General features: G+C 44.7%; 1 protein-coding gene across 2 annotated transcripts in view; it reads right to left on the reverse strand.

The window, feature by feature from the left end:
* Positions 1-2,470: 2,470 nt before the first annotated feature.
* Positions 2,471-25,973, reverse strand: part of LOC138498167 (zinc finger protein 84-like) — a 408,351-nt gene continuing 384,848 nt past the window's right edge. The window contains exon 4 of one of the 2 annotated variants that reach the window (XM_069622046.1): positions 2,471-5,428. In XM_069622046.1, the coding sequence (XP_069478147.1) occupies positions 4,133-5,428 (1,296 nt within the window). In that variant the 3' untranslated portion in view covers positions 2,471-4,132. Of the gene's footprint in view, positions 6,261-25,973 lie in introns of both variants that reach the window. The other variant, XM_069622045.1, reaches the window with a different exon arrangement.

Consider the following 25,973-nt stretch of genomic DNA (forward strand, 5'->3'; position numbering starts at 1 on the left):
GTATGTGTGTTATGAATAATGCTAACACTAAACAATCCATCTGTGATTGAGGAACATCTCTAGGCGATGGTTGCAATAGGGCGGATTTTGAGGTTAACCTCTCAAACCTGGGCATATGTTATGCTTGCAGATGGTCATGAGAGATATTACCCTACGTATGCACGCAATGAAACAATAAAAGAATATTTCTGTGTTTAGACTGGAAAAAACAGTGATCTGATTTTTTGAAAGGGGCAAATGGGAAAACACAGAGAAACACAGATTCTGACCATTTGTAAACACTGGAAAAACACCCTTGGAAATAAAAAAGAAATACACCCCTAAAAGAGGAAACCCTAATTATACTAGATGCATTTATATTGCCAATGTCCAGAATTTAGCTGCACTTTGAATTCACCTTTTCTAAATCCAGCTGCATCTACGCAACCAAGAACCAGCCAGGACAGACAGGTATGTATCACACTCCATGCCTACGGATACTAGCCGCAGGCACGGCCACCCACCTGCACACATCTGCTATCATGCACTACTCTAAGACACATTGCATAACACCTCTGCACTCAGAATGCAGCTATCACCCGTGATTAAAATCGGTCCAGCTAAACACATGATTCTCCTGCTCTCTCATACTATCCAGGCTACCTCTCAGCACCCATCCGCTACATGCATAAAACAGCAAATTGCTCACAAACTCCTCTCTCGGACTTATAAGTGCCGGAATGGAGAGCCCCCCCCCCACCAAATACCTTGCAGATCGTCTCAAAGTCCTTCACTGAACTCGCAATCTACAATCCACAGATCCTGATAAGATGAAGCAACCTAGATTCAAGCTTGCTTGATTTGGTGGCACCACCTTTGAGGTACAGGAACCATCAGCCTAGAACAAGCTTTCACCGGACTCGAGATCGGCAAACACCTTAAAATCATTTAAGAAAAAGACCAAAGACTTATCTATTCAACCTCACATTTGGGCTGAAGACCATCTAATTTGAGCTCTTGCTTCCCTCCCAAACCCCCACCCCTTTTTTTTGTCATTAGTCTTGGTTTGTTTTTTATGCGCCCCGAGGTCCACGGGCATGTGGCGTGTTATAAAAATGTAAATAAATACATGCATTACTCTATGACACATTGCACAAAACCTCTGCCATTAGAATGCAGCATTACCCCAAAATGAACATTCGGTTTAGCTGCACACATGATTCACCTGCCCTCGCATGCTCTCCATTCTACCTTCTCTACACCCATCCACATGCTTGCTCGACATGGGTTACTAGCCGGGACTTGGCCACCCCTACCTACCTTCGTATTGGCTAGAATGCACAAACGCATTCTATAATTCTTGGACAAATCTCCCATACCTGGACTTCTGACCCTCAGGGTGTTCAACCTGCAGCGCGTTGGGAACATACCAATGGTAAAAGGCGCTATACAAATGACAATTACATTAAATTACATAAAGTGGGATAACTTTGCAAAGGTTCGAATCAGATAGTGAATTTCCATCAGGTTGGACAGAAGCCAGTATCAATACCATTTGGTGAATCGGTCATTCCCCAAATCTCGTAAAAAATGAAATGAGGTCAGCAACTTTTTTTTGTTTATATATTTTATACTTTAATGATTAGGTTCTAAGAGATTTAGGAATAAGGCATGGTTTTTGCTACCTGCCTTGGAGCTTCTGTTTGGTCACCCTTTCCATCTGGATGGGTTTGTGGCCAGTGCGGACACGAGCAGGCTTGGTTACATTTTGTTTGATGCTTACATTAGCAACTTTCTGCATTCCGTCTGCCAACCAGATTGCAGAGCCCAATGGGCAAATACGCCATTGTTAGTCTCTGACTCCAGCTCTGGTCTGTCCCATTGTGTGTCCCGTTTTCTTGCCAGTCACTTCCACCTCACCGATTACGCTTTCTGTTATTCTTTCAAGGAGTGATGTGCGTGTACAAGTGTTAGGATGTGTGCAGACATCTGGGTGTTGTCACAGCATCTTTTTCCTCTGTATTTACAGAGCACCACATGTTCTTAAGTGCCTTAACCATCCCAATTCATACTTTGACCGTCTTGCATACTGTCTTGTTTATTTCTACATTTCTTTGAGAATTCCTTTCTCCACAAAGCCAGCATGCGACAGCTATACATGGAGATGGGTGCCAAATTCTGTACTGGACATCGCAACCTAAGGCAACCAGAATTATCATCTAAAGATGTTATCGGAACTCATTAAATAAATTAGGACCACGTGCCTATACCATTAATCGTGTTGCAGTCAGAATCATATAACTTCAAGGAAAATTCAGAGGAATACAAACATGGCAATAAGAAAGTTTAAAAAGTTGACAATCACATTTGTTGTAACATAAACATTGAATCAAGATGTCACGCCACTAATTAAAACAAATTAATTGCCTTTGTTGCAGGAAGCAGTTTATACAAAAGTGAAGTCAGAAAAAAGAAGGTTTTGACATACACATGGAATTACTACAATTTAATTTTATTGTTAACACTTAAGGCATATTGGCTGAAGTTCAATATTCTTATAATCAACATTTTATTCAGTTTTTGAACTTTGGTGGGTAAGGTTTAAATTAGACATGCCAGTGTAGTCTGGATCGATTTCATTTAGTAAACATCTTTGTCCACTATTCCTTCTTGGAATCGTGGCATTCAGAGAGAACGGGCTAAGAAACCCTTTCATTGTAGGCAGGTAGGGAGAAAGGTTATATATTGCCTTACAGCTCATTGACTATTACTATTCCACTTGCCCTTTCTACCATACTCACAAAGTTCACTTTCTTTGATAAATGTCCATATTATTGTATTGAACACTTGACATCTTCCCCATGCCCTTCAAACCAACTAAGTGGACTGCCATCTTCCATTATGCAATCACACCCCAAATAGCTGATTTTATGGCACGGAAGAATGTACTGATCCTAAGAGCTCCATGAAAGATAAGCAATTGTGCTTGACACAAGCGGCGTCCCTGTAGCATTGTAACATTTGCTGCAAAAGTGGAACATTGCAGTGTTCAGCTAGACGGGGGTCTCAGGTGAGGCATGCATTTCTTGGAGTAATAGTGAGGGTTCCAGGCCTATGGATTCCATTCTCCTCTTAATGTGCATTGTCTTTTCACATATGTTGTGTCTAATTATTCAAGTGGGAATACAGCTTTTGCCAATTATATTAAAGAGGGCTCCTGATAATTTGGCATTGGAATATTTTAATCCTTATGTTCTGAAGTTGAAAGTAAAATTACATGGGGCGGGGGGATAAAATGCAACTCATTCCCAGTGGAGGCATTCCTTTTAACTTTAAAACAATAACAAAAACAGCTCTATTTGCAATTCACACTTCTTTGCACCTAGCAATTAAAAGTAAAATATGCATTTTTACTTTCACATTTTTTCTACAGATCAGTCAGTAATACCTGTAGAACGCCTTCCATTGGTACTTCATTACTGGTATCACTGGACTAAAAATATCAATGGTGCCGCCTGGGTGACGCAGGGAGAAATGCAACTTTTTGTTGTGATGCAAATTCTTGGAGTAAATGTAGCCACTGCACTGCTCATCTGGAGGGGAAGTATTAAGAGCAGTCTTCTTTTAAAAATAAATACACATTTCCTATGAAACTTGTTCACCTAGAAGTTTATGGGTTCAAACAGCAGGTGCATATTAAAACATAAGAGAATCTAGTCAAATTAAGGGTAGGAAAAACAAGAATAGATGCGTCTTCAGTAACAATGTGGTTGTCACGTGATTGTGACAGTGTCTTCAGGCTTTTTTCAAAATGTTGCTGCCCATTAATGTGCCCAAGGTCCTTAGACAAAGTGTTACATAGGATCGATACCTTAACACAGAACGTACAGTCTCCACTTCAGACTATTCCTGAAGGGATGCATTTCAAACAGCGATTCAACCAATCATAACCTGTCACTATTTGTGTGCCAAAAGGAACTGGTAACAGCTGTGTTGAGTTCAACACAGTTTTGATCAACATCCATGCCACACTCAGTTCCATTGAAAAATACCTCCCTCCTCTCTAAAGCTTCAATTGCAAAGAGCTTTCACCACATGCATGTCCTCTTTCATGGTCGATAAGAACATCCTGTGTACTGAAGCATTTCCTGCATTAATTACACTGAAATGAATCCTCACGTGTATGTTTTATGTGGTGCCTAACTAGATTACTGTTATTAGTGAAGGTTTTTCCACATTCAGTGCACCGATAAGGTTTTTCACCTTTGTGTGCTCTCTGGTGGTGACTAAGCTGTCCCTTCCAAACAAACCCTTTGCCACATTCCATGCATGTGTACGGTTTCTCTCCTGTATGTGAGAACCGATGATAAGTAAGACCTCTCTGCTGACAGAATCCTTTCCCACATGCAGCACACTGATAAGGTTTCCCATCGGTATGGGTTCTCTGGTGGCAAATAAGATCTCCCTCCAAAAGAAAGCTCTTCCCACATTCTGGGCACGTATGTTTCTTACCTGTATGTGTTCTCTGGTGTAGAATAAGCTGTCCCTTCGAAACAAACCCTTTCTCACATTCACTGCACTGATAAGGTTTCTCACCTGTATGTGTTCTCTGGTGGCGATTAAGATCGCCCTTTAAAAGAAAGCTCTTCCCACATTTAGTGCACTCATGAGGTTTCTCACCTGTATGTGTTTTCTGGTGGAGATTAAGCTGTCCTTTCCAAACAAACCCTTTTCCACATTCAGTGCACTGATAAAGTTGCTCACCTGTATGCGTTCTCTGGTGGCGACTAAGCTCTCCCTTCAAAAGGAAGCTCTTCCCACATTCAGTGCACTTAAAAGGTTTTTCACCGGTATGCATTCTTTGGTGATAAGTAAGATGTCCCTTCATAGAAAATTCTTTCCCACATTTAGTGCACTGAAAAGGTTTCTCGCCTGTATGTGTTCTCTGGTGGTGCACAAGCTGGCCCTTTTGGGCAAACCCTCTACCACATTCAGTGCACTTATAGGGTTTCTCACCTGTATGCATTCTCTGGTGGTAAGTAAGATGTACCTTCTTAGCTAATTTCTTCCCACATTCAGTGCACTGATATGGTTTCTCGCCAGTATGTGTTCTGTGGTGGTGAATAAGCTGTCCCTTCTGAGAAAATGCTTTCCCACATTCAGTGCACTCATAAGGTTTCTCGCCTGTATGTGTTCTCTGGTGGAAAATAAGTTGGACCCTCTGAGCAAATCTTCTCCCACATTCACTGCAGTTATGCGGTTTCTCACCTGTGTGCATTCTCTGGTGGTTAGTAAGATGTACTTTCTTAGTAAATTCTTTCCCACATTCAGTACACTGATAAGGTTTCTCACCTGTGTGTGTTCTCTGGTGGGAAATAAGATGTCCCTTCAAAGAAAAGCTCTTCCCACATTCACTACACTCATGAGGTTTCACCCCTGTATGTGAGAACTGATGGTAAATAAGACTTGCACTGTGACTGAACTGTCTCAAACATTCAGTGCACTGATAAGGTTTCTCACCTGTATGCCTTCTCAGGTGGCAAGTAAGATGTCTTTTTGTAGCAAAGCCTTTCCCACATTCAGTGCACAGATAAGGTTTTTCACCTATGCTTTGACGTGGGCAATAAGTGTTTTCATTAGATAGTACCTTTTCCCACATTCTGTGCATTGGTAAGGTTTCTTGCCAGTTAATAAGAATACACTTTCTATAAACCCTTTCACAAATTGCATGTGCAAAAGAGTTTCCTCATCTGTAGTTAATTTCTGGTGACAAGATGTGTCTTCTGACTAAAGCTTTTAAAATATTTACTACATGGATTATCTTTGTAAATTCAAATTTACAGGCGTTTCACAAAATCCTTTAAACAAACTAGCCTTACATGCAGAATATAAAATAACACTCACATTTGTTTGAATATAAAATAACACTCACATTTGTTCTCTTGGGAATAATATGCAAAACAAAAATGCTGTTCTTCCTGCACAACAAACTTTGTTGCTATCTTAATCAAACAAATGTGCTATTAGTTTGTAATGCTAGATAGTTATAATAGGTCACTGTTGCTGGATTCTACCACAAATGTGTTGAATCGACGAAACCCATTGTGTATTCTATCGCTTTCACAATCCCAGTTACTGAATAATATGAAAAGACAGCTGGTCCACAAATGTGCATCCTTCTAAGGTTTTAGGAAATTGCACATTGTCTCAAAGAAGCTTTGCACTTTATTAGTCCAGAGAATTTAACAATCACGGCTGTTGCATTCTTTGGTATTGATCACCTATTGAAATAAAAGGAGAAGCACATCATTAGTTTCAATATGTTCACAACTGCAGGCATCACTCATATGGAGAATCGGTCTCAGTAGTAGCTATGTGCATTAGTTATTTACTGATGTAATATCTAAGAAGACTTTGAAGTGCAATCTATTGAACAAAGCCACCTTATGAAGCGGCAGGGTACTTGTGCTCCATTGATAAAATATAATGTAGTAAAAGTCACATGCAGCAGAAATAGTGACATTCCTTTTTATTTAGAAACGTTTAGTGTCCAAGAGCATGAGGAAAAACAAATCACACAGCCTGGGCGAGCAAAACATGTTATATGGAAATTTCAATCATCAGGACCATGCATACATGTTCTAACATTTTAGGCAGGTGTTTGACACAAGGTCAGCAGAGTCGCAATTCACACACATCGGTTCACCAGTGTATTATGTCATCATTACTTTTGGCAAATTTATATTGCTCCAAAAACAAATATATAAGCAACAGTGCTTTTGAAAAAGCCAGGACTGAACTGTGATTTAATGAAAAGGCGCCAGTCTCTTCCCATAGTGAGAAGGGCACTGCATTCAAACATTGCCTTTAAGCCCAAATAAACTCCTAATGCATCCCTCTCCCCAAGATTGACAAAAAGAGTAAGCTCTGCCTCTGGTAGAGAGAGCCCAAAGACTCGGAGGTCAGAGCAAGCCATCTAAATACATAAGCTTGTGATATACACAGTCTTAGCCACTTTATTGCAAGGAGAAAGAGCACCGGAGGTTACAAACAACTGGTCCAATTTTCTAAATGATTTGTACACTCAATGTAGAAATGTAGAGCCCTTGAAACGTCCAGATTGTGCAACGCTTCTTCCTTGGAGAAGAATGAGGACTAGGATGGAAAACCAACAGCAACATTTCCTGAATCAAAAGAAACTCAGAAACTACATTTGGTAAGAAGGAAGGACAATCTTATCCCTATGGAAAATTAGAAAAGGTTTCTTCTATGAATAGAGCTTGGAGCTGTCCCACTCTTGTAGTCTGTCATGATTGTCACTAGGAAGGCAAATTTCCAGGTTAAAGAATACTTTTTATAAGTAGCCGTAGGTTCAAAAGGTTTGTTCATGAGTGCAGCTAAAACTGAATTCAAATCCCATTGAGGCAAAGGTTCTCTAGTGGGTGGATAGATATGTAGAAGTCCTTCAAAATGATGCCACAAACCCTTATTTGATAAAGAAAATGATATGTGCTCCTTATACAGGGAAGCACCTATCACCGAAAGATAATATTGCATGTATCGATCTTAACATCTGTAGTGACTAGAAAGGACGTGAAAATCATAACCTTGAATACTGAAGCTTGAAGCGGATTCCAGCTATGATCAAGTGCTCAGTAAAAGAAAGAACCATTTACTCTTAAACAGTTTACTTGAGGACTCTTTCCTGGCTGCTGTCAATCATTTAATTTTGTTCCAATAGGTTCACATGAGCAAAAACCAATTCTTCGGGAACCTGGTTTTCAAGATTAGCAATTGTGGGGAGGGGTGATTAAACTGTCCCCAATGCTGAGTTATAAGAGCTCTTATTTGGGGTAGGTCCATCAGAGGAAGCATCTCCAAATCGAGGAGATCTGCAAACCAAATCTAATGCAGCCAGAATGGTACTATGACTATCATTGTCGAGTTGCCTGCAAACTCGAACTTCATTAATGTCCTGTGTATCAGGATAAGTGGAGGAGAGGCATAAAGAGTCTTTTTCAACCTATCAGAAGAGCATCTCCTAAAGAATAAAGACATTGGGCCTCATTACATGTCACCCGGTATGGAAATAACGGTGGCGGTAAACCCGCTGCCACTGTTGTTTCCATACCGGGTGATCACGAGTCTTGAAGGCAGAGGTGTCATTCCCGCCAGGTCTGACCTGGTGGGTTTAACACCACCCACCTGCAGGCGGACGTGGAAAGACCGGCACCATCAAGAGATGGTGCCGGTGTTTCCATGGTGCCCATTCCCATTGAGTCACATGGGACTCAATGGGAATGGGGATTTACCGAATTCCGCCTCTGGAATTCCCGGGTCACTGGGGTTGTAATGCCCCGGTAATTCCGGGAATCACGGAGGCGGAATGGTAAGACGAGTCCGGCGGTAACCGATCCGGAAAAACCGGCAGGTTACCGCCGGACTCGTAATGAGGCCCATTGTCCTCTACATGAACAGATTGACTGCTTCAAACCTACATCTGAGAAACCACATTTTTGCCACTATGTTTCAGTCCCCATTCGTGAGGTAACAACCTCATTCTGCGTAGATTGTCTGCCAATACATTCTCTTCCCATGCAGATGGGGCGCAATCAGAAAAAGGTTCTTCTGCAGATTTCCTATGTCCTGATCTGACCAAATACCATCTGTTCTAAAATGTAGACAAAGATTTCCCTAACTGTACTTCAATGAGCCTGTTGTCAGATGGACAAGGTTGGAATGGAAAATCAACCAGGGGTTTTTCTGAACTGCTCTACCAAGCAGAGTCTGCGGGAATGGGAATCATCTTGTTCTGAGGATTGGATAACTGACACGAGTTGCTGTCAAGATGAAACTTGAGAGTCCACAATCCTAGCCTTGTGAAGGAACCAGGTACATGTATAAAGCCAACAGGCCTAGAAGTCTCTGAAAAGAGAAATGTAATGAAAACAGAGGTGCTACAACCCACAGGTAACTAAGCGCTCTACTGAAACAATGTACATGGGGAAACGGCCACAAATCGGGACTAGAATAATGTAGTTTTTAATCCTTTTCTGAAAGCCATCATGTTGGTAATGCAGATGATTTATTGTGAAAGTGAGCACAGAGGTTGAAAGAAGCAAAAAAGGTGAAGGATCCCATCATTTGGACAGATGAAATGTTTGCCTCATTCAAGGAATACACATTGTGTTGATGGATCGTCAATTATTGATCAAAAGCTAGACACAGACTCACAGGAATGGCAGTGGTACGCTATGAGGATGGGGAGTTTGAGGTCATATCAAAAGCGATATTACCACTGCACTATTCTTCACAGGCAGCAGAACTTGTGGCATTAATAACAGAAATAGCAATATCCAAAGAATGCTTCCCCACCATTTATTCAGATTCTGCATATGTCACCTCAACCATACACTCAGGATTATACAGGTAGAAGAAGAGAGGCTTTAGAAAATCTGATGGCACACCAATGCAACATGAAGATTTACTGCCCAGGCTCATAGAGGTACTGCCCCTTCCTTCTGCATTAGCAGTAGTGCAGTGCGCAGTCCATACTAAAGGCACAGACTTAATATCTCAGGGCAATGATGTAGCCGATGCAGCGTCAAAAGAAGCAGCATATTTACCACACGCTAGAGAAATGGTTCCTACATTCACAAACATTCCAGGACAGCAGGTACAACTTACTGAACCATATAACGCCCTGCCCGTGGCCCAGATTAGAGAGCTACATGGACATGCCTCCCAGCTAGAGCAAGACTTATGGACATTGAGAGGATGCTCTTTATCCCCTGTTCATTTAATATTGTAACATAATGTTTCAGGGTAGCCCGTTATGCACCAGGAGTTAGTTACTTAAAATTGCCTTTGAACAATTGCATTACCCAGCACACACATCCAAAGAGTACATTGCAACAGACCTCCATGAACAATATGAAGAGAGGGTCCCAAGGAGGCCCCTCCTCACCCCCAGATTCATGGCGGGACGGAGAGCAGAAACGCTTGCAGCCACCCATTTTATTTCAGACGAATCCCAGGTGGTCCAATGGCTGACAAGTACACAGAAATGTATCCCCTCAGCCATCCATATAAACCGAATCCAGTACACGGCTTCACAGGTATAGGGGAAGAAACAGATTGTGGAGGGACAGCCTCGATTAAGCACCAAGAAGCCACTATGCTGACGTAATTTAGTGACACCACGACATAGCAACGTTAGACATGAAGCGCACTTGCAGTGCTGCACCGCTTTACACAAACACACACTTGCATACACGAAAAACATGCTTACACAGTCCTATAGCTAGGGAATTGATACATATACATACAGCCAAAGCTTTTTATTATTTTCCCATTAGCCAAATGCAGTAAAGCCAAAATGCAAGGCAACAAGAGATCCAGAGCAAGCTTGCAGATGCTTAGAGCCAATAGGCCTATGGAACTAGAGGAGTATATATGGAGCCTGGTAGGACCATGTGCAGCAAACCTATAGGTTACTTAGGATAACACGAGTATGTAGAAATCATATTATAGGTCAAAGGAAAATTACAGAAGACCTCAAGCCACAGAGCATGATACGAGAAGAGCTGATTCAGGTGGCACAGAGATCAAGCTAGGCTCACAGCCAAGGTTGGAGATACACGGTCACATTCCAGACTAAAAGGGGACCAGCTACTGACAAATTGAATAAATCCTCATAAATGCAGACTCAAGAGCTCGATTTTGTGGTCTCGAAGCACGTGATGCAGCCAACCCAGACAATGGGCATTCAGCTGTGGTGGGAAAGCAGAGCCAATCCCAGCAAAACTAGACGTAGGCAACAAGTGTTGCAACGTGGGAGCGCACTCTCATAGGTGGTATACTACAAGTACAATACAGACACATAATCGTTCACATCACCTTGAAGAGGTGCACAGAGAGCTGACAACTGAGTCCCAGACCTGGGGAGATCAGCGCCAACCAATCATGACATAGAAATCAGGGGTGGGTGACAAGGGGAAAGAACCAATGGGAAGCCCATTACTTTGCAATAATGTAATAGTTTTTTGGAGACGGGACAGGCCAGCCAACTGATAATCAAGGACCAGGAGAATAACCTCTACAGGGTACTTCCATATGTGTTAATACTCTTGATACCCAATCATTCATGGTGAAAGGGTTTTCAGGGAAGGGCCCAGGGATGACATAATTTGTCCTCAAAAACGAAACACATACCATGGAATGCTGAGAAGTACTTGAGAATCTTGATTGTCTTGTATGATCCCTGTTTGTTTTGTAATAAACCGCAGTTCTGACTTGTGTTGACTGAGTCCTCTGTTTATTCTGGGGAAGGGTGTTGGGCCCTTGAGAGAACCCGGGGGAACTACCCCAACAAGTTGGTAGCAGAGGTGATGGTTAGCTACACTAGCCCGGCACAAAGCCGACTCTCCCGCCGCAGAACCTGAAAGGCTGCAGGACCCCTCCATTGTTTCGAGAAGATGGGGAACGCGTGCCCCATGGGAAGGCCGTCAGGAGCCAGCCTCGGAAATATCCAGGGGGAAATAAGTGGGGTAAGAAATCGAGGGGGGGCCCTCATTTGGGGGCGTGGCTTGTGGGGGGCGTGACCTAAAACGTACGCAAATCGTAAGGTATGCACACACATATATATATGCATGTTATATATCTGTGTGCGTACCTTACTATGGTTTGTGTACTTTGCAAGCCATCTTTTCTAAACATAGAAATATTTATTTCTATGTTTAGAAAAGATGGCTTGCAAAGTACACAAACCATAGTAAGGTACGCACACAGATATTATAACATGCATATATATGTGTGTGTGCATACCTTACGGTTTGCCTACTTTTCAGGCATTTTTTTTTAAAACATTTCGGTTTTATAAAAGATGGCTTTGAAAGTACACAATTCAAGCCATCTTTTATAAAACTTTGACTACGGACAAAATTGTCCGGCGGCAAAGATTTATAAAAGATGGCTTGAATTGTGTACTTTTCAAGCCATCTTTCATAAACCTCGAAAAATGTCGAGGAATCCCCAGGTTCGCCGAGGGTTAAAGACGCCTCGGCGACCTGGGGAAACAAAGGGACAGTAACTGCCTCTGGTGACCCCTCGTGCGAGAGGTCACCAGAGGCAGTTACTATGACTTACAGAAGTGGCAGCCAGGCACAGCATCGCTGTGGTTGGCTGCCACTTCTGTCAGATGCCTGACTTCATGGCAGGCGCATCTCCCGTCGCGGCTGCCGCCGCTACGGGATAATGCATTCGCCAATGTTGCGTGCAGTGGAAGGGGGGGCCCCGGCAGGGCCCCGGCTCAGTCCCACTTTTTGAAGACTGCCGGGGCCCGGCCCCGGCCCACTTAAAGCCCTGGAAATAGCCTTGCCGAAGTCTGTGAGGCATCCAGCAGACCAGAAGGGAGAAGTGGCAGCTTTGAGGGATGCAGCAGCCGAGCTGCGTCAGCAGACCACAGAGTGTAAGTATTGACCTAGTCATACAGCAACTAGGGGGGCCGGGGGGGTTATCAAGTATTAAGTATTGTTGAGTACTGTTTAGCATCATCAAGTATTGTCAAAGTATTGTCAGTTTAGAAGGGACAGGAGTGGATGTAGATTTCATTATTTGTGGTTCAGGCACATTCGGTTTGGAGGTAAAAGGTTCTGGTGAACTACCTAGACTATTGACTCAAAGGTACGAATGACAGAAGTCATGTAAATAGGAGATTTCCTGTGTGTTGGGCGTTTTAGCTCTGGTCATAGATGACAGTATTCCTGTAAGGTTTAGCAAGGGCCTAAATTTGGAAGGTGATTTGAAGTCTCGGGGAGGCGTTTTACTTGCGAGTCGACGCAGCAGGTACAGATCAAACACAAGAGCATATTGGTACACTCTGCTAGGAGGCAGGAAGACAGCTGTGGCATTTGTGTTGGTGTTGTGTGTATTTTGGGGCAACAGGCTATAGCCTCGTGTGTGCTGTAACTGACTACTTAGCACTACCTTGTTTAATAAATTGGTGACATCACCCGAAGGCTTGTACATAGTAATTGGAGAACACAAGCCGGTGAGGAGCTAGCAATGGAAAGCAGATGAGGTGAACTAGTGGCGAAGCGCGGAAGGCGCATGCGCAAGAATGTGGATGTGCCTGAGGAGGCGATTGTGAAGGGGCGGTGTGCTGACAGGCTGCAGAGCCAGAAAGGCTCATAGTGAATTAAAAAGCGTTGTCATTACACTGTGTTTTTCCTTTAAACAGTGGACTATCAAAACCCTCAATTTGAGGTTTGGTAAGAGCAAGAACAATGTATCAAAGGAAGTGTGGTGGTGGCACGCCCCTACAGCAACTGTTTAAGTCCCTCCCGCCTTATAAAGATTTGCAAATATAGTGTAGAATGGACTAAAAGCAACAAGGGTAAATTGACCAAACCATGGCCACCATGCGGAGGTTTCGCAAAGGATGTGCAGCAATCACTACTGACACACTTAAAGGGTACCTATAAGGGAAAGAAGCTAGTGAACCGCATGGCAATATTCGAATTGTGAAGGATGTTTCAGGAGGGCGAGGGGGACACAGTGAGGCGTCAGTGGATGCTGAGCCAGCAGGAGGTGCAGGAGCCAGCAGGAGGTGCAGGGGCCCGCGCCCCCACCTTCTGATCCCCCACCCTCTCCTGCAAGCAAACACTCTAGGACACAGACGATGAGCAAGGGATGTAACCATTTAGAGAGCTAAAAGTGGCAGAGGGCTATTCTAACCCAATATATAAACCGCCACCATACACAAAGGAAGAGGGACAGAAGGTGACAGGGCAGCTGAGCAGAGAAACACGAGGGAGTGGCGAGGCATAGAAGGGCACGAAGGAAGGGCTAGGGGGCATACCCAGGAATGAGTGGGTAGGGGGACAGACCCTTCTGAAACTGGAAGGGAGGACGAATGGAGAGGCAGAGGGAGCAGCCAAAGAACTAGAGGGCCTTAAGGGGAGCGGCGAAGCAAGGGATTGGGCTGAGATAATGGCAGAAACAGACAGGAGAGAGAGAGAGAGAGAGAGAGAGAAGAGAGACTAGAGCAGGAGCGCAGGGAGAGTAAGAGCAGGAGCAGATGGAGAGAGAGGAGAAATCAGAGTGGGAGTCCAGAGAGAGGAAGATGGAGGACGAGAAAGAGCGGGAACAGCGGGAAAGGAGGAGGAAGGAGCAAGAAGTGATTGAGAGACGGGGAAGCAACTGAAAAGGAAAACCACATGTTAATAGACAGGGAAAGAAGCAAGATGCAGGTAGAGAGAATAGCAAGAGAGCACGCACGCAAGGCAGAGGAGGAGATCGCAATCATGGACATAAAGACACAATGGACAGTGAGAACGGGAAATGACAGAGTTGGAGGGGCGGACGAACAGAGCCAGACAGCATGACCACACAGGGTAGGACTACGACAGTATCGGACAGGGCAGGCCTAGGGTCCTGTGGGGGAGGAAGCAGATACGACTTGCATGACATCGACCCCACCATGAAGCCCAACGCAGATATAATTACTAGGAGACTGAGCTTCGTGGATGACTTTTGCAGGAATATGGGCTTGGGTTCAAATAATGAAGGAAGGGATAGCGGGGACGAGGGAAGTGAGCGACTCAAGCCTCACTTCATGGGGACAGGTGCGGACAAACGTGTGAAATGGGATAGAGGGGCTGGTGCAGTGGGAACAAGAGGTGACAAGGGCGATCGAACACCACGGTCAGTGGACGAGTTATGCAACATTGAGGACCTAGTACCATACGTTGAGAGACTTGGAGACCTCCCAGGATGAAGGAAGGGGGAAACAGCTATAGCATGTTCTAGAGAGGATAACGGCGGGATCTGACAATTGTGCTTGAATACCAATAGAATAACCCATAGATGTATACACTGACATTAGAAACATCGACAGGGGGATCATACTGACTCCAGGAGCGAGCGGGAGTTAGGATTTACACAAATGACCCTACTGGAAAAAGGAGAAGGGCGACCTCAATATATACCATGGAAGCATATTGACATAGAAAACGTGAGGTGTAGATTACCCTTGTAAACGCAGGTGCTGGGAAATGGATATTTGAAATGGAAAGAATGACAGCGGGACAGAGATTAGCAGTGGGGGATGTAAAAGGACTACTAGTGGCAATACTTGGGGATGCCGCTGATGATTTATGGAAGAGGGTGGGGTTTACAGGACTGACCACCAAGAACACGGCACACAATGGCTCGCTGTTTACAAATTGCAGAGCTGCCGTATGGCAAGCGCTGAGGACACAATACCCTGACATGTCAGACATTTGTGCAATTATGTCCCGCAAAATGGGGTTAGAAGAAGACCTCATACACTATATTCAGGTGATCCAAGAGCTTTGACGACTTGAAAGGCGAGAACCGTGGGACAAAATGGTAGCAGTATTTTATTACATACTATACCAGGGACTGCCAGAACTGGTCCAGGAGCAGTTAAAAACGTTAGTAAGCATGGAGGCAAAACCTTGGCCAGAAATCCAGCTTACAATAGTATATCATTGTAGGTTATTGCAAGAGAAAATTACGAAGAAAACCAAGGAAAGAAAGCTAGAGGAAGCAAAATGAGTGCAGAAAAAACTATCGAAGTATGCCCTGGAAAGGTTGGTCCTGACAAGCGCACAGGGGACACAGTAGCAGCAGTACACACTGCCACTCGTGGGGGGAGGATTAATGCGGCGGGGAAACATGCAGCACAGGATTCGGGGATGAGGGGAGCCGTCAAGAGGACGTGGGTATGTGTCACAGATACATCACAACCAAGGAGGTTTCCCAGGAGGGTTTTGGGGATTTGGCCACAGGTGCAGCAGGGTCAAGGGGGTTTCCAGGGGCAAGGGAGAGAGCCAACCCAATGCTGGTAATGTGGGCAGATAGGGCACATTTCAAGAGTGTGCAGAAATAGGGGGACGCAACAGAATTGGGGAACACAGTACCAGTAAACATGTCAAGGGGACCAAGATGACTATTATGCACAGGACCAACCACAGCAAGGACCGGCACCAAGTGCACACCCGCAGACACACCAGCCCATGACACAGATACCACAGATGCAAGCACCGATACCACAGTATTTACAATCAGCCCAGACTAGAGGCAGCGCACAGCAGGGGCCACAGGTACAGAACAGCATGCAGCCAAATGACAGTACAATGGCACAGACGGACTCCATAGCAACGACACTCGTTAGGAAATTGGGAGGGCTCACTATGGTGGGGAACAAACAATTTTCTGGGAATGGGATGTACTTATACCCTCAATAGGACGCGCACAGATGGACTTGATGTGTTCCATTCTGTCGATCGCACCCAACACTGCGGAGGAACCTTGCATAGGGGTGGCGATAGGTGACAAAACCTTTTCCTTTCTTGTAGACACAGGGGTGACTAGGTACTGCATTCGAGAGGGAATATTTAGGTTGTCAGGCGATGCCATGAATGCTCAAGGATTCTCTGTGGCTAAGGAAGTGGTTCCTTTTACAGACAATGAGCCTCATTACAAGTTTGACAGTAGCCTTGCCGGTAAAACCGGCAGGCTGCCGTCAAACTTGCAATTTTTATCAGCACCGGCGAATGGGCAATAACCGGGTCATTAAGGCCCAGTCGGACCCGGTAATTGCCCATTCGCAAGCGTCAGAATGCATTAATCCCCATTCCCATTGAGGGCTCAATGGGAACAGGGAGGTCGGATGCACCAGCACCATTGAGAATGGTGCAGGTGCATCTGATATGCACTGCTCGTGGGTGCCGTTTCGCCTGCCAGGTCAGACCAGGCGGGAAAAAAGGCACCCGTGAGCAGAACCCGTAGTTTGCCGGCCCAGTAACTATGGTACCGACAAGCTTACCTGTACCGTAGTTACCGGACCAAGGAAACTTGTAATGAGGCCCAGTATCTTCCTTTCTATAGGGGAATACGATTTATCTTTGCCTTTACTTTACTCTCGACAGACACCTGTAAACATACTGGCTCGAGACATTATGAGCAGACTAAAAATGCCAATTTCATTCACAGACAAGGGAATAGTGTGCTCCACCCCAGGAATACATTTCCTTAATATAAGAGAAATCATTCAAGCCGGAAGGTACAGAGGGGGGTGCCAGTGGATGAGGAGCTGTTCCAATATGGGACTGAGATTGCAATTGCATGGCTCCCAGGGATTCAAGGGAGGCAGTGAGGCATTCCAAATGAGTATTTCATCAGACCGGCGATATCATTGGATGAGGCAGAAGGGACAATAGTGCCACTGGAGACTGAGGCAGTGATTGAGAGGGATGAGGGAATAGCAGTGCATGGGAAGGACAACACAGGAAGACCATGGTGAGCAGTGATCGCTGTAGCAGAAGGATACAGGTTCTCCACTGTGACAGACAAATAACTATTCAGAGACGAACAGTCAGAACACTGCATGGTGTTGGAAATGAGTGTGACATATTAGCTAAAAATATGCTACAGAGAGGTACCACAGAGGATGGCAATGGTGCTGGAGGCAGCACCATCTTTCTGCAAAATGTGCTTATTTTGTCGTCTCTTATTCCCAAGTGGGGTATTAGTATTCATATTCTGGAGAATATCACTCGTGTCTAGTGAAACTACTGTTTCCGCTACTAACATTACCTCGGCCCCAGCAGGTAGAACAACCATGTCAGGTGGACAGGGGAGCACTGTGAGCACAGTAAGGAGAGGTAAGAGCAGTGCTGACACAGACATGAGGGGGATGCATCTCTATCTCACTGACACTGCTCGAGTGTCTAATAACATGTGGTACAAGCATGCCATGAGTACCTCCAGAACACTTATAGCAACTGAAATCTCAGCAGCAATAGCTCAATGTCTGATGTACCTATCCATGGTAACAACTCGAGGAAGATTTCAAGGAAAGACAGCAACACGGAGATGGATGTCTCAGGCAACATTCCCGTATGAAGGCAGTTACATAAAGACACTTGACATGATGAACAATTACTGGCAATTAGATCAAGCTATAGAATACATTACTGATGGGTCACAGAAAGGCGACTCGAAAACGATAACACTGAAAGAACTTCCCTGCCCGAAGAGGGGAGTAAAGGAAATGAGCAGAGAACCAGGATGCTGGGAAAGACCACAGATGCTGGTGTATGGCCAAGTATTTACAGAAGAAGGATGGAAGGAGGGAGTAGTGGAAAGCAAGGTACACACCCTAGTACAATCACTGGTTAATACAGTACAAGGAGAAAATGACAAGTGCCTGAAGGAATGGGGTGCAAGTGCCAAACTGCTCACCTAGGTAGAAAATGAAGCTGGACCAATGCCTATAATACCTGCTACAGGAACGATGGAGCAGTAAGAGTTGGTGAGGACACAGAATGTGCATACATAGAAAAGCACCCAGCAATGAAGATAGGCAGCGCAGTACTGATGGATCATTATTGGGCGTGCAGATCCAAAGCATACGAGAAACTGGGGAGGAGTTTGCTCGTTGGTACACATCAACATTCCATCACTGGTAGTGCCACAGAAGGACATAAAACTCAATGGGGGTCATCACGAGTTGGGCGGTAACCCTTAAATGCGGCAGTAACGCTATTACCGCCACTTTTAAGGGTCTGCCAAATCATGGCTGGGGGGAAATCTGCTAGGAATTTGACGATTTTCCGCGCTATTACCGGTAATAGTGCCAACGGTAATCTCGCTGAAAATTCCCCATCGGGTCCAATGGGAAATTCCCAAATGGGCCCAATGGGGAATGGGGAACTACCATTCCGCCAAACCCGTGATACAGCGCAAATAGCGGGGGACACATTGGCGGTAGCGCTATTAGCGCAGGGGTTATTCCGGCAGGAATACTGCCCAACTCGTGATGAGGCCCAATGACTTTCTATAAGTGGACGTTGGCAAATGGAAGAAAAGGTCTATGAGATCAGAAGACAAGGAAGGAGAGACAAGATCAGAGGAAGTGAGTAGAGTGAAAAGAAGCAACTATTTTTCAGATGCATCAGAAACAGCAGAACATAGATTGTTTAGCAGAACTGAAATGTTCTTTACGTCAGTGGTTCCAAAAATTCAGGCATACAGAAATGTGAAATGGATACAAATTACCAGGTGGGATCTGATGCCGACGATAAACTCTACAGTGAATGGCTTCAAAGCAATCAAAGAAGACCTTCGAGCAGTAAGGTTGTTGGCGCTGCACAATACATATGTTCTGGATCTGCTAAAGCAATGGAAGGAGGAGTTTGCGCAAAAATTGGGAGTTCCGGTTGCACATTCGTACCTGCCAATGATGGAGAGAATGGCACTCTGACAGAAGCAGTGACCCAACTGTCATAGATGCATACTTGAATGGAGGAAGAAGCCAACGGTATACTGGAAATAATCAAAGCTGGATAGCATACCTGTGGTCATGGATGCCTTCATGGCTAGCAGATGGACTGAAAGTATAACTGGGAGCACTGATATTGGTACTAGTTGCACTGTGTGTGGTCAAGATATGAATCACTCAATGCCGCAAGACTACAGAGAAATTGATGGGAATGAAAGTGATAATGGATGTAAATGTAGGAGGAACAATGGATGAAATAGTGGAGGAAAGAGACAAGCTGAGAAAGAGAATACTAGAATATCCCCTATTCCCGCATGAGGTGATGAAGCTAGATAATCCATTTGACGGTAAGAAATATGAAGGAAAACGGGTATGGTGCTACTGTGAGAACCCCGAGGGTATTCTCCCAAGCAGACCTCAAGAATTCCTTATTCAGGTGGCCAGTGAAGGGCTGGCGCTCACAGATCCCAACCATGGGGGTGGACGAGCGATCACCTGTGTAGGGGTGCCCAGGGTTATGCTTGGGGGAAAGCCCCAGGTGTGGTGCAGTCTTATACCGGAGAAAGAGATGAGGAACACGAGGTCCGTGAGGCTTTTATAGGCTGTACCAGCTGGACCTCCCTTCCACCCAATGAACCTCCTTTACCAGAATACAACATCCCCTCCGCATCTGGTAAATCCATTAGAAACCCTGTTTCACTTGAAAAGCACATCTACCACATTTCCCAGAATCCCTGTTTCCCTGTTTCCTACCTGAATATTCCCAACTGTTTTTCTCCACGTCCCTCTGATTATTCTTTCCCGAACACCCAATCTACTTTGACAAAATACTACCATTCCCACAACCCCCCCGTTCAATTCACAATAATAATTCCAGTCATTCCCATTTGTTTCACAAACCCTACCAATCTCATCCTTCTTATTACACTTTTTCCCCTTCTTACCACGTAGGATACTGTGACACTCTAACCCCCCCTTTTCCGACAGAAACACTATATTACCCCATGAAAAACAATGAACTAATACCAAGACTGTTTACCTGACATGTCCCAATCCAAGGGTAAGGCAAAGACAGGCAATTGACCAGAATCACACACACCAGACTGCCCTTTCCCTTCCCCCCACAGGGATAAAAGGTGGAGCAGGAGAGCACAATACGAGCAAGGCAGATGGCGCGACAAGACAGCTATCCAAGCACGGCAATTCAAGAGCAGGAGAAAGGCGGCAAGAACTGAAGGGGCGACAAGGAGAGAAGTGACCTTGCCCTTTCCAACCCAGACCCACAATGCCTCTGTGAAACAAATCGTAAGACTGCGAACAATAGCTAACGTGTGTTGAAGCAGACGCTAATGGTACACGGAGCATGTCTATGCCGATAAGCAGGACAGACAGAGACGCCTGCCACCGTGGTACTGTCCTTGACTCCAGATACAAGAATCGCCAAGCGGTTTATCACAGCCGCTGAGTTGAGGGGAGAGCTGATAAGAACCGAACTGTGTTGAACGAAATTTGCAAATTAGCAACTTAAAGGAAGTTCAAAGAATTGTAAAACTAAAAAGGAAGACCCGCTGCAGAGAGATTCAGCACCTCGTGGCTGCTTGCTCGAGAGACTATGTCCAGTCCTGGATTTGTTGAAACTGCTAATACCAGAAGGCCACAATAGGGCCGCATGGGACCGGTCGAAGTGGTCATATGGGGGCCTAGCAAAATCCTCTGTACAGTCAAAAGTCTTTGACCGGCAAACCATTGAATGTTACGGGAGACAAATCCTGTTGGATGAGAAAGGAAAAAGAACTGTATGTGTGACAAGAGTGAACCTGACGGAGGGTTGTCAACAGTTCGTTGTTTTAAAAGACATTGAGACTTGTGATTGTAACAGGTACAAATGTACTGAATGAGAAGCTAACAATCGCGAGGGGTCTGAGCCTGGCAGAGGGGAATCCAGGGGTGAAAAGCTATTACCCATCGCCACGTGGAATGAAAAGCTGTGAACCCGACTGAGGGAGGCTGAGATTCGAGAGGTGTCCGAGTCAGAAAGAGGAAGACCCAGGGGTGGGAAGCCATCACGTAGTAACGATTGAACTACAAAGGAAGTTAGGTTTTTTGTAAATAAGCCATAGTGAACCCGACGGAGGGAGGTTGAGGTTCGACAGGGGTCTGCACCCGGAAGAGGGGGACCCAGGGGTGAACCACCATCACCCAAAGTAGCACATGCAAGAAACTTATATTTTGTGATACTGATCATATCAGGCCATCGGAAGCCAGAGTGTGAAGTACCGAAGGTCCTGATATTTGCTAAGGACTTTTGTGGATCTGAGTCTGGCAGAGGTTGATCTAAGGGTGACAAGTCATCACTCAAATTACAATTGGAAAGGAACTTTTGTTTATTATTTTTCCGGCCCTCGAAGGCAAGAGACTTTCAAGAGGAAAGAGACTTGGCCACCGAGACTAAGAACAGAACTGTTGTCTCGTGCTGGGGAAGCCCAAGAAGTGCTGTGCTCAAAGGTCCCACCTTGTCCTGTGCTCAAAAAGTGGGTAAGGGAGACCCTGACTACTGCATCCTGACATATTATTTTTGGACACTTCTTTATTTCTTACGAATCCTATCCCACACTCTTTTGTATGTAGTTGTAAGGTACGGCAATATTTTTATTTAGTATAGGCCCTTTTGATTTGACAAGACGCCACAAGGAATGCCTTAATTTTCATTTGATGGTCGAAGCTTTTTCCCCATCTTAGATTTAGGTTTGGAGTAGGTGTTTATCTCACCCATTTTTTACAGTTTAATAAACACCCTTGAACTGTGATCACTTGTGTCTGTCTTTACTGTTGCCATCATGAGTGCCTTACACAACTGTAAAGCAGAGGCAGGCTGAGTAGCGGAGGCAAGCGGGGAAAGGGAAAGGGCTCTCTCACCCTTTCTGAGGGAGGAGGGTTGGGAGAGAAGGCGAACGCTTCTGCCCAATTCACTGTCGGGACCTGTGCGGGGACTACCGAGAGCAGGTGGGGACGGGAAAACAGACCTGGAACAACCAGCCTTCCCCATTCCTGACTCACATCAGTGCCACTCCTACACGGTCCTCTCTGCTGCGGCGCAGCGGGATGAAGGGGTTCCTTATGGCCGGCCCTGCAGCCATGTCTCCCGCGTGAGGGACCGCGCTGAAGCGGGTTGCTCAGGGGGGCGGAGTTCACCCATATGCAGCACTCGATCAGCCCCGATGATCCCAAAGACATCAGGAGGCGGAAAGACAGGGGAAGGACCAGTCAGTAACAACAGGGCAGGGACAGGAGGAAGGTCCGGGACTGCAGCACTTTTAAGGGGCGGGCCTCTGCTAATCTGGCCAATGAGGAGTGATCTGAACATGGGCAACCCTGATTGGTGGGGAGATAAGGAGGAAGTGTAATATAATAGACCAGGAAATTGCCAAGGTTTGTTGGTTATTCATTACAGAATGTCGGACTGGAGGAAGAGAGAGGAACTGACTGGTGGGCCTACCGGCCACAAAGGAATAGGAGGAAGCTGCTTGAAAGCCATCTTTACTCAACCAGAGGAAGACATTGACAGTGAAGAAACTGCCAAAGAACATGTATTATTTAACTCGAGTTATATAAGAACCCAGAATTAAAGATATTATTTCTGCTTCCATCTACGGCTCCGGTCTATCCTTCACAAGTGGCGATGAAGGTGGGATTAGTTTGTTTGCTTGTTTGTTTATTCATTTGTAATGCGCACCATACCCAGGGGTATCAGGGCGCAGCAGATTACGACAGATGCAAAGCTTAAATTATCTTTTACAAAACGTAGGCAAGGATACAACATATGTACAAACTAAACAATATTACAGGATATAGGCAAGAGTACGGCAAATGATCAGATTATACACATAGAGAAATCTATATACAGGATACAACATATGTAGAAATTAAACAATATTACCGGATATAGGCAAGAGTACGATAAATGATCAGATTATACACAGAGAAATCTATATACAGCAGACTTTAGGTTAAGGATATTTGATTGACTATACATACATAATACCGAGGAGTAGCCAGGACTACAGGTCGGTAGATTTGAGCCAGTTGATGTAGTTGGCTCTAAAATTCAGGTACGGTTGAATTTCCCTTGACATCGTTATGGAGAATCTAATTAAAACATTGTCCGAAAGACAACAGCAACTGCAACAGCTCATCCAACTACAGTCCCAACAAACTGTTGCTGATCGTCAGGCTTTTCAACAAGCCATAAAGCTACAGGGCTCGCTGTAGACGACGGCCCAGAACAAACAGCGCAAGACTGTACTCTGGCATTCTGATGCTGTTGCAAGTTCAAGGAACCTGTCGGGTGTCCTGACCCACGTTTGAGCTATCATGCTGAAACATTTGGTGCTGTGGGCTTAGAAAATCCAAGATGGCCAAAAAGCCCACAAGTGCGCCAGAATCCAGGAGAACCACGCAGTTTGTGCGCACACCAAAATGGTTACCTCACTTGCCACCCACCAGTGTAAAGAAAGATCTTTGTTAACAAAATCCACTGTTATTGATCTCAAAAAGTTGCTGAAATCGTGGCTCACCGGACCACTTTAAAGATTCAACCCTTTTGTGGGGTTCCACATAACCATTTTACTGTAAGGAGCCCCATCAAAACAATGTTAAGCAAGGATTTATTACCATGTAAGAACCATTCCTGTTTGGAATGCATTAATCCAAGAAAAATCCCAAAAATGGTTGCATTACCAGTACTTACCACTATCAGAAAGCCGGCGTTTTAAAACAACACCAAACTGAATAAATGAACCCAAAGCAGGCCAAAGAAAGACTTACTAAGAGGTGGATACAATGTAAAGTTATATTCTGAAGTGACTTGAAGGTTTATAACAAGACTGGCTGGGCTCTGCAGGTCTGCAGCGGCTTAAACTGGATTTAAAATACCAAAAATCGAAATGTGTAAATAAACTGAGGGACAGACTTGTGACTGCCACATAGTTTGTCACTGTTAAAATGTCATAGTTTTGAACTTAGAATCAGCATTCTAGCTGCATATGTAAAAATTGTCTTGACTTAAACTGGGGAACAAAAAGTTACATTTTATCTGAAACCTGGCTTTATGAAACTGAATTCTGCCCACCAGCTACCCCCGACAGGAGTTGAGACTTGCACAACAGCTGTGTTCCCAGGCCTAGCTGCCTTTTGCTGCTCCCACCAAAAGGGATATGACACTTCTCTGATTGAATTACCTGGGCTCTGCAGGAAATTGAACAAAGCCCTGTCCTGACTCAGGCAAATGTTTTATTGGGGGTGTCATAAAAATGGCTTCCTCTTGGCAGAAACTGGGAGGGGGAGAAACTGGAGACAGAGGCTGAGCTTGAAGAAAGTGGAAAGACTGGTTTCTGTACCATGTGACCTGAAAAGACACACCCCTGTAGCCAGAATATGGTTTTAGAAAAAGATGAATGACTCATAGTACGGACTTGTCATAATTATTTAAATGATACCATAATTCTTGTGATTTTTCTGCCCACATTTTAAGAGGTTTTTAGAACCGGTGGCATGATCTGGGGGCAAGCTAGCAGATAAGAGGGTATTACTTAAAATGTATGCATGTTAAAAATCTGACACTTCATCAATTAATGTCCATACTCCTTGCGCACATGTGTGTAAATTTGGGTTAATGTCCGATATTGCAAAACCAGTTAAAAAGTGCAAATGTTGCCATTTCTGAATGCAAGCCCCCAGGAAGAGCAGATTTGGACAGGGTATACCTCCTGTGATATGTGATGGGTGCATGTAATTTTATACAAATGTGTACCTGTGCAAATATGTCTTTTGGGTCGAAATATAGATTGTGTGTAATTTGACAGGGGTGGGTTCTCTGTATCATAAACAGACCTCATCATGATGACACTTCATTTCATTCCCCCAATCAAGGGGAAGAGGATGAAGTGGCCAATGACAAGTGGAGAGGGGTAGGGTCTAGAAAGCTAGCCTCTCCACCCACTTTCAAAACACATAAAAGCAGACAGTCAGGACAGATAGGGACATTCAATTCCATTTGCTGCAACACGCTCTGCCGGACCACAAAACATCCAGAAGATACTAGATTCAACACTTAGACTTTAAAACTCCAAAGAACTTGATTCAGAACTCAAAGCAAGGGCCTAAACCCACAAACTGAGAACTCTTCTCAGTGGGCCTCAGCATCCAGCAAACCTAACAGCGATAGCAGCATCCAGGAGCCGTGCAGATCAGCGCTGGGTCCAGAGAAAGCTGTGCAGAAAGATCCAGAAGCAGAGGCAGAGCAGAGCTGACCCAGACCGCTGTTCGCAGAACCAGAGAGCTGACCCAGACCGCTGTGCGCAGAGACCGTCCGTGGCGAGTGAAGAAAACCTGACCAGATCCGTGGCGAGGCCCATTCTATTTCTAAATATATTGTGAGTACCTAGCAGAACTGTGCAGAACCAATCTCTTAGTTAAAATAATATAATTCAATCTATTTTAATCTAACCAGAACTGTTTCCTAACTGTCACCTGTCATTTACAAAGCTGTCACCTGTCATTTCTAGTTGCTAGCTGTAACTTGTCACTTTGAACTTTTAAAATTTCAAATCTGAAAAATGACCTTTACCATATCGCTCATATCTCCGTGACCGTTTGTCTTAGAGACTTGCAGTAACTTTCCTCT

Source organism: Ambystoma mexicanum, chromosome 5q, assembly GCF_040938575.1.
Source record: "Ambystoma mexicanum isolate Mex_15411 chromosome 5q, UKY_AmexF1_1, whole genome shotgun sequence".
Taxonomy (NCBI): domain Eukaryota; kingdom Metazoa; phylum Chordata; class Amphibia; order Caudata; family Ambystomatidae; genus Ambystoma; species Ambystoma mexicanum.